This window comes from Brassica napus, unplaced genomic scaffold, assembly GCF_020379485.1.
Source record: "Brassica napus cultivar Da-Ae unplaced genomic scaffold, Da-Ae ScsIHWf_2954;HRSCAF=3740, whole genome shotgun sequence".
In the NCBI taxonomy this organism is placed as follows: domain Eukaryota; kingdom Viridiplantae; phylum Streptophyta; class Magnoliopsida; order Brassicales; family Brassicaceae; genus Brassica; species Brassica napus.
This window is the reverse complement of record NW_026016202.1, coordinates 7,501-17,531: the sequence shown is the minus strand read 5'-3', so window position 1 is coordinate 17,531 and position 10,031 is coordinate 7,501. Positions and strand designations below refer to the sequence as shown.

General features: G+C 38.5%; 1 protein-coding gene across 1 annotated transcript; it reads right to left on the bottom strand.

Moving 5' to 3' along the window:
- Positions 1 to 363: 363 nt before the first annotated feature.
- LOC125602701 (octapeptide-repeat protein T2-like) lies at positions 364 to 1,110 on the bottom strand (the record flags this gene model as incomplete). Its single annotated transcript, XM_048774183.1, has 1 exon — positions 364 to 1,110. A coding segment is annotated over exon 1 (747 nt), but the record flags the coding sequence as incomplete, so codon positions are not given.
- Between the last annotated feature and the right edge of the window lie 8,921 nt (positions 1,111 to 10,031).

Sequence of the window (10,031 nt, the reverse complement as noted above, 5' to 3'; positions counted from 1 at the left end):
TTTCCTCTTTCTCCCTCTTTTCCTCTTTCTCCCTTTCTACCTCCATCTTCGTCCTCCCCCTCCTTCCTTCTCTCCTTTCCCTACTTCCTTCCTGTCCTTTCTTCCCTCCGCCCTCTCTCCCTTTTCTTTTCCTGTTCCCCCCCCCCCTCCCTCCCTCCCTCCTCCTTCCTCTCCCCTCCTTCCCCCCCTCCCCCTTTCCCCCCCTTTTCTCTCCTCCTTCCCCCCGTTCTCCCCTCCTCCCTTTTTTCCCTTTTCTTTTTTTTCTTCCTCCTTCCTCTCCTCCTTCTCTTTTTTCTCTTCCCTCCCCTTCTTTTTTTGTCCCTCCTTCCCCCGGTTCGCTCTTTTTTCTGTTTTTTTTTTTGCCTCTCTTGTTTTTTCTTTCCCTTCTTTTCCTCGTCTCCTGTCCTCTTCCCCTCTCCGCCGGCCACTCTCTTCTTCTTGTCGTTTGCTCTTTCGGCCTCTCCCCCCTCCCGTTTTTCCTTTCTCCTTCTTGCCTCCCTTCCCCTTGTTTTCCCTCCCTCCCTCCTTTTCCCTTTTCTTTTCTCGTCTTTTTTCTTTCCCGTCTTCCTCCCTTCCGCGACACCCTGTCCTTCCTTTTGCGGCTTTGTTATCCCCCTCGCCTCCTTCCTCCTTTTCGGCCACTTTTTTCCGGCTTTCGCCCCTGCCGGTTTCTTTTTTCCCCTGTCTCCCCTTGGTCCTCCCCCTTCTTGCTTTTCCTCTTCTCTCTTTCGCCCCTTCCCCCCTTGTCTCATACCATCTCCCATTACCGTGTTCTCCTTCTAACCCCTCTCCTATCTCATCCCTCTCACCATCCCCGCCTTCTTTCTTCACCCCACCCTCCTCCCCACCCCCATCCTCGTTCCTCTTTTTTCTTTTGGCTCCTTGCTTACTTGCCCCCTCCTCGTTTGTTCCTTGTCCTTCCCTCCTCTTTCGTTTCTTTTCTCCCGCTTCTCCACCCCATCCCCTCCTCTCTTTGTCTCCGGTTTCTTTTACTTTGGCCCCTGTCGGCCCCCTGCGTGTTCTTCCGCCTCTTTCCTCTCTCTCCATTGCTCTCACTCGCCCCGCTGCCTTATCCGCCGCCTTCTTCTGATCCCCCTTCCCTCCCCCCATCTCTTCGCACCCTTCGCATTCTCGTTCTTTGGACCTTTCCTGATTTCTTCTCCTCCCCCCCCTTTTCCCTCCTTCCCTTTTCCACCTCCCCCTTTCGTTCCGTCCCCCTTCCTCTTCCCCTCGTCGTCTCCCCCCCCTGCCTCCGCTTTCCCCGCCCTTTCTTCTTTCTCGCCTTCCCCCCTCTCTTTCCGCCCCCCTTCGTTTTTTGCTCATCAGCCTTCTTCCCCCTTCTCCTTACTCCCCTTTTTGCTTCCTCCCCCCAGCCCCCCTTTTGCTCCCTCTCTTCACTTTTCTCGTTCGCCGTCCTCTCACCCCTTTGTTGCTTGTTCTTTCGATAGACATCTTTGAAGCATTCTTCCCCCCCCACCGGGCTTTTCGGCTTTCCTTCCCTGCCCCTCTGGCCTGCCCGTTCTCATACCCTGTTACTGCTTGTCTACTCGCTTGCTCCCCCCTCTCCGACCTATTCGTTTGTCCGGGAGGATCCTAGCACTTTTTTCTGACTCTCCCTTCCTTTCCTTCTTCGATACCCGCCCTCAGAGCTCTACATCCTCTCCGCCCTTCCGCAGACCTACGTGAAGGGCTCTTCCACCTCGTAACCCCCCGCGCCGCCTGGTTCCCGCGCCCTGGCGGGCCGTTCGCGTAACTGGTACCTTCTCGCCCGCGCCACATGGAACCCTTGCTTTCTCACCTTCAGGCTTTGTTGAACCCTTCGCCCATCCACCCCGAACATCTTTTGGCCCCCCCCTCCCACCTACACGTCGGCCCGGGTTCACCCAGCTTTCCGGGCTCTAGGCACCCTCCGTTGTGCGTACGCTCCTTACTCCTCTTCGCCAAATGTCTGTTTGTTCGCGACGCCTTACTGATTAGCTCTTTCCTTCCCTCTTGACGGCATTTTTTTTTTCAACAAAGCCTAGGCCCTTAGGACCCTTCAACGCTCGAACTTAGCTTATTCTTGCACGTTGCGCCACTAATAGAGACGTGCCGCTTCTAAATCCCGACGTTCCAAGTGGCGCCGGCATCGCCGGTTCTGTCTTGATTAGTGGCGGTGAATTAGTGAATGAGGAGGGCTAAGGCTCCTTAAGTAGCCTCAATTTTTGTCACATCTGTGGTGTTTTCTAAGGGTGAGGTTCTCCAATCGACGTCAGCCACCGTACGGCACAATTTCCGATCCCCGTGAGGCTTATTGGGGTTATCAACGCTTGGCTACCTTTGGTCGAGGCAGGTCCGCTCTTCTGAACCTCGGTTAATTGATCTCGCCCAGTATTTTCGAGAGTTGTATCTGAGCTCTTCCCCCGGACCATTGCTATGCTTCCATGATCCCTAGACCGCGGCCCGCGGCCTTCCTGGTGACAGACCGACGGTAAAAAGCAGTAGCCACAGCTCCACTCTCACTCAACAAGGTCAACTTCTAGTGGTCTTGGCTCTTGTCAAAAGCTTCTTCGGGCTCAGGTCGTGACTCGTTTCCAGGACCGAGGGGCAAGGACTACACTCTTGTGGTAGCTGAAACGGCTGCTCCCAGCCTTACTACCTCGCGCCTACGGCGCGCCTGGCTGATCTTATGTACGGAACAACCCACCTTAATCCTTTATGCTGATCTTCCAACACGCACCGTTCTCGACAAATGTCTCTTCTATTCCGAAGACCGCCCGGGGTGAAGCTTATCCGGAGTTTTTTATTCCATTCACGTCTTTCGAAGCGCCGCTAACTACAGCTCTGCATTAGGTGCCGGCAGTATGAGCTACATCGTCGAGACCAGTCGGCTAGTTTCGCTTATCTTCCTACTAATGTAATTCCATTACAGCTGGACCAATTCTATCCGTGCTCTTTTTACTGCGGCCTAGACTGCTCTAAGTCGGGATTTCTGCGCGCGTCGGATCTGCCGCTCAATTAAGCTCTGCCCAGGTAGCTGGCCCATTAACATTGGATTGGCTCAATTCGCGGACTTAGAAGCCTTTTCCATTTTCTTCTCTCTCCGAACACTACTCAGACTCCCCTGGCCGAGGTCACGATGCGTGATGACGTACGAAACCATCCCATCAGCCCTCTCCCGTGGCCGAACGCTCGACCATTTCTTCCCGGAACCACTGGTTCTGGCTGGATTAGAAATGGACCCGTAAGAAAATTCTCGTTCCGCTACGCATCTTAAAAACCAATAACCTGAGTCCAGACCTAAAGCCTCTCCAACCAATCACCGTGAAGCACACAGCTTTTTGAAGCGGTCTTAAAGAGCACTGGAACGTTCTACTTCCGGCGAAATTCTAAAAAATCGAAACTATTTAAGTTTACGTTTATCTAATATATAAGTATCGAACCATCCTCTGTTATGTTAATATAAAATCTTAAAGCCTCAGACTTATTCTTATTATTATTTTTATAAATTTCTAACCGCCTAAAAACAATTCTTATAATATATAGAAATGGAACTATAGCTAAATATCAATATCATTTATATCTATTGATATTGCGTCCAATCGGATTGCACCATACCAAAGGTTTAGAAGACCTCTGTCATCCCTTAGACATGGACGCTTTCGTTTTTTACCTTCCCATTGTTAATGTGCGAATCTTTTAGCAATTGTGAGTGCATCCCTACACTTGCTATAGACACTTCTACTAGAGAAAAATTCTCTACTAAAAAGGGGCCAATTAGAATAGAGCGCGGTAGCGGGCATCGACCCGCATCTTAGCTGGAGGCAAGGTTTTAGTCGACGTCGATCGATTCGTTTTATCTTTTAACGTCTCTAATTCACAACCGAACATGAAACTTTGGTTTCATTCGGCTCCTTATGATGGATGGCGAAATCCCAAATACTAAGCTGGGAACTAATCAAAATTGACTCACAACATCATGTTAGCTTTTTCCGTTGGAGGCTTTCCCGAAAAATTGCTTATAGATGCTTCTCGAAGATCGAAAAGGCGAACTCAAAAAATTTCTAGTTATTCGTTCTTTATTTATTTAACGGAATCCTAGGAAAAGTATTTGTTCCCCGAGCTAAACACAATATTATGTCGATGTCTTTAGTCAACCAAAGTTCTCGTTAATAGCTCTTTGCTTCAATTTTTTCTATACCAAACAAAAAATAGAATGAAGATTTAGTTACGATTAGAAAGAACACTTTGCTTTATCCATGGATCCTCTTGTTATACTTATTGAATTGTAAATAGTCATCCATTCCAAATTATGTTCGAAATTCATAATCCAATTGACATTAATTAGAGTCTTTGGATACAAATTCGAGAATCTATAATCTTCCTTGAATTTTCCTTGAAGGTAAAGGACTAAATCCTTTCAGAATAAAGTTTTTGATCGGAAGATTAATCAAACCGAGAGACCTTAACTATTAAAGGGGTTAAAGGAACGAATCCACACTTACCACAACCCTTACCCGCTACAATCCAATATTGTATATAAATTTACTTTTGTCGAACAAAGTAATCGGCGAGAAAAAAAATCTGAAAAAACCTGAGAAACTTCTCGCGTCGACTAATAAAATTAGGCAACGCAGGATTCCTTTTTTTATTTCAGATCTTTTTGTCTAAAACCCATCGGATGGGTCTTTTAACTTTAACAAAAAACGGCCCGGCTGGGGATGACCAGGCCAGGCTATTAAAATAAAAAAGATCTTTTATTTGTGTTGGACGAGACAAAATCAAAAAGGATTCTCTATTTCTATTTTGTGATTATTTATTCTCTTTCGAGCCTTTCTATTGAATCTTTATTTACAGTTTTATGTAAATAGAATTTGAGAAAGTCTATAAAAAAGGTTATATATAGTAATCTATATATATATCAATTAATATAATATAAACATATTATATCAATATTCTTTATATAATAAAAAAGAAAAAATAATATTATATTTTTATAATAATAAATAATCTATATAATAAAATAGAAAATGAAATTATAATTTTAAAGTATTCTAAAGATAAAGAATAATCTAAAAAAAAAACTTTTTAAGAATAAGTGGAGAAAGTTTTTTTAAGCCGTTTTTTGTCTAATGGAACCTAAAAAGTTCTTTTCGATTAGGAGAGATGGCTGAGTGGACTAAAGCGTGGATTGCTAATCCATTGTACGCGTAATCGTACCGAGGGTTCGAATCCCTCTTTCCTTCCCTTTTTGATGATGTGAACTCGATAAATCCTAATAAAAATTCGCACATTTCCACTATTTAAATATTAAATAAAGTAATAAAAACCTTTCTTTTTATTCTTCACGTCCCGGATTACGTCCTGGATCATTAGATAGGAATCCAAATATGAGAGAGAGAAACAAAGAATATAACTACAGTGTATACAAAAAGTTTGAGAGGTAAGCATTACACAATCTCCAAGATCTTACTTTTTTAAAAAAAAAAAAAAGAGAATAGATTCTCTATTTTTATACTAAATATCTAGATACTTTTTTGTGAGTGAACTCGAATCTAATTAAGTTCTTCATTTAGAGAAAAAGAGGAAAAACTGAGGAAATCAAATGATCCAGATTTAGTATGGCTACCAAAAAAATTCATGTTTGAATTGAGAGTCCTTCCTACGTCAAGATTTTTTGATCTTGATTTGAATTGTTGGAAGAATCAAAATCGTGAATTTTCTAAGACCGTATTAATAATTTCATCGAAAACTTACAGCTGCTTGCCAAACAAAGGCTAAGAGAAGAAAGAAAAGAGGATTACGGGCATAACATCTACGATTGGATTCAAAAAGCGTAGGCTCCGGCAATTTGGCGACAAAAAAGTGCTTGAAAAAAGGGCCGAATTAAAACAAATACAGATCAAATTAAATATATTAAGCATAACAAAAATTGGGTTGTTGTGGATAATTTAATTTGATTGAGTTATTAATATATTTTTATATAAGGAAAAAAATAAATAAATAAAGAAAGATAGTCTAAAAAGACTTTGTTGAACTTACTCAATCAAAAATCCTTTCATTCTCTTATGAGAATGAAAGAAATAATATTTTCATACAATATCTTAATTGAATTCTATGTAATGATCAATAAAAGTAAGTTTGATTTGCTATCTACACGTGTCAAAACTATAGCACCAATGTAATCTATATTTCATTTGGGCTGAAATTGAATTGACGAACAACCAATAGCAATATTACTCTTTTAGTAGTGAATGAATAAAAATAAAAATGGGGCGTAGCCAAGCGGTAAGGCAACGGGTTTTGGTCCCGCTATTCGGAGGTTCGAATCCTTCCGTCCAGAGTCCAGTCATTACGAAATAAATCTTCTATTGCCTTTGTACACCATCTTTTTCTTTCTGTTTAAAAAAACAATATTTTTAAGAATAAAATATTGAAATGAAAAGAAGAATAAACTTCTTTTTCACCCGAAATTACAAAAAATCTATTTGCTTTTTTTAGTTGTGTGTGATGTAGGTAAGTAAGGTAGAACCGTAGATTCTACGAGTTTTAATAAAAAAAAATATATTTATATATATTATATATATAAATATAGATTTCTATTCAAATTCGATTTTACATATTTTTACATATATAGAATTTAATGTGGAATTCATTTGAATTCTGACTGAACCTTTACGCGTAGATTCACTATTCCATTCATAGAGAAAGAAAAAGTATAGATTACGATATACTGACTGAACTATGACTATTCATGATTCCATAATTGAATCAATTACACAAACTAAAGGAATGTTATGGTAAAACTTCGTTTTAAAACGATGTGGTAGAAAGCAACGTGCGACTTGAATGAAGGAAGGACATGATCTGCTGTGGATGTTTTGATCCGCCACCTTTTATATTAGGAATATAGGTGCTCTTGGCTCGACATTTTGTGTTCTATTTTACGAGAGTCCTACACCTTTTTGAATATAAAAAAGAGTACAGGATGGAGCTCGAGGAGAATAGAAAGTTTTTATTCCTTTCGCAGGAGTAAGGATCTAGGGTTAGTGCGAATCAATAAGTTGGAACAACTTCGTAAGTCTTTTTATTTTTATATTGAAAAAAAGCCCTTTCAAGTAATTTACAATGGAAAAAGGAAATTTTCGTAAAAGTGTAAAATTCTTTGAATTAAAAGTCTATCATGCGTGAATCAAGCGTTTGTATGATTCTTTGATAGAAAGAAAAGAAATCATAAACAAAATAAGGGGCTTGTTGCTGCCCTTTTTAATAAAACGATCAAGATCACCGAAGTAATGTCTAAACCCAAAGATTCAAAGTAAGGATAAAGAATCCTGAAACAAGGAAATCCCTTTTCAATTGTTTGAACAACTAGATCAGAATGAAGAATCAAAATTGATTCGAAAAAATGAGACAAACAAAAAAAGGTTAGAGACTACTCAATAAAAAGAGTACTTAAGGAGTCTCTGGTGAGATATTTGAGAGTTATTTAACTTGAGTTACGAGAGTACGAATGTTACGAACGCTTTTTATGAAAAAAAATAGTTAGGGTTTCAATACTGGCTAATTAATTTAATGTTTGAATTTTATAAAGAGAGTTAACTTATACTCATTGCATTTTTTCTCGAGCCGTATGAGGCCAAAGCCTCGTATACGTTTCTCGGGGGGGGGTATTATTCATATACATCTATCCCAATGAGCCATTTATCGAATCGTTGCAATTGATGTTCGATCCCGAAGAGAAGGAAGAGATCTTCGGAAGGTGGGGTTTTATGATCCGATAACTAATCAAACTTATTTAAATCTTCCTGCTATTCTCGATTTCCTTAAAAAGGGCGCTCAACCAACAAGAACAGTTCATGATATTTCAAAGAAGGCAGGGATTTTTACGGAATTAAGTCTTAATAAAACGAAATTGAATTAATGAACTATAAAAAAGAGGATGTTAAAGACTCATATATAGCTTGGTATAAATTTGATCTACTCTTTTCTTCCTCCTCTTTCGTTTCCATCATATTTATTTTGATTTATTAGAATTTCCATTTATTATTAGTATTCTTCCTAAAGGTATGAAAACTAACAAATATCCTGCTAAAAACTACCATGTTTTATAATAAAAAACAAATTTATTAAAAAATTTTTGGATTTATAGAAATTCTAAATTTTGTATAAATACAAAATTTTATTGTATAGAATATGTATAGATAAAATATATAAAATCATACTGTATAATAAATAATATATTAATATATAGAAATAGAAAGATTTGAGATTATCCTATTCGGCTTAGTTTTCATTCCTTGTATGAACTCACAAACCAGGGGGTTAAACTTTTTTATTTTTCTATTCTTTTCGCTATATTAAAATTTACAATCATATTGACAACAGTGTATGGACCAAATATAATTCTCTCATAGAGAAATAGATCTATTTCTCCCTGACGCACACATGACTGGATTTCTTTTTTTCTTTATTCTGGTTGTATCTACATATTTGCAGTACTTGCTTTTTTTTGTGGGGGGGGTTGCTAACTCAACGGTAGAGTAGTACTCGGCTTTTAAGTGCGACTAGCATCTTTTACACATTTGTATGAAGAAAAGGATTCGTCCAGATCCGCGGTAGAGTTTGTAAGACCACGACTGATCCTGAAAGGAATGAACGGAAAAAAATAGCATGTCGTATCAAGGGAGAATTCAGATAACATTTTTTTTATTTTCGACAAGATTGTACCGATTAGAAAATAAAAAAAAAAGAAGAATTCCAATTTGGGTCGAGTGAATAAATATAAATGGATGGATAAAAAACCAGTTTTCCTTATTCTAAGAAAAAAAAAAAGAAACGAGCTTCCATTCGTAATTTGAAAAATTACCCGATCTAATTAAATGTTAAAAATAGATTAGTACCTAATACGGGTATGGGAAGGAATTTTTTTCTTGCGTGTTATTATCAATTTTTTCGTGAGTCCTAATTATTTTTTACCTAGTCCGTTTGGGTTAGGTTGTAGATGGATGTGTAAAAGAAGCAGTATATTGATAAAAAAATATATATATATATATTTCCAAAATCAAAAGAGCGATTAGGTTAAAAAATAAAGGATTTCTAATCATCTTGTTTTGTTATTTTATAATATAACGAACAGAAACCTCTTAAAGATAGAGAATCCAGTTAGCAGTCTACCTGTTTATGAGGTATTTAGTGCTTTCGTAATCTAATACCTTATTTTGACTGTATCGCACTATGTGTCATTTCAGAACTCAAGAAATAAAAGACTTTACTTTTAGTTCAAATCGAATTTAATCCAAATGGAGAAATTTCAAGGATATTTAGAGTTCGATGGGGCTCGTCAACAGAGTTTTCTATATCCACTTTTTTTCGGGACTATATTTATGTACTTGCTTATGATCACGGTTTAAATAGATTAAATAGAAACCGCCCTATTTTCTTGGAAAATGCGGATTATGACAAAAAATATAGTTCACTAATTGTGAAACGCTTAATTTTGCGAATGTACGAACAGAATCGTTTGATTATTCCCACTAAGGATTTGAACAAAAATCTGGGGCATACCAATAATTTCTATTATCAAATGATATCTGTTTTATTTGCAGTGATTGTAGAAATTCCATTTTCCCTAAGGTTGGGATCCTCTATCGAAGGAAAAAATGTAAAAAAATCTTACAATTTACAATCACTTCATTCAATATTTCCCTTTTTAGAAGACAAACTCTCACATTTTAATTATGTATTAGATGTACTAATACCTTACCCCATCCATCTAGAAATCTTGGTTCAAACCCTACGTTACCGGGTAAAAGATGCCTCTTCTTTGCATTTTTTCGGTTCTGTCTATACGAGTATTGCAATTGGAAGAATTTTGATAGTAAAAAAAAATCAATTTTGAATCCAAGATTTTTATTGTTCTTATATAATTCTCATGTATGTGAATACGAATCCATCTTTTTTTTTCTACGCAAGCAGTCTTCTCATTTACGATCGACATCTTATGACGTCTTTTTTGAGCGAATTTTATTCTATGGAAAAATACAACATTT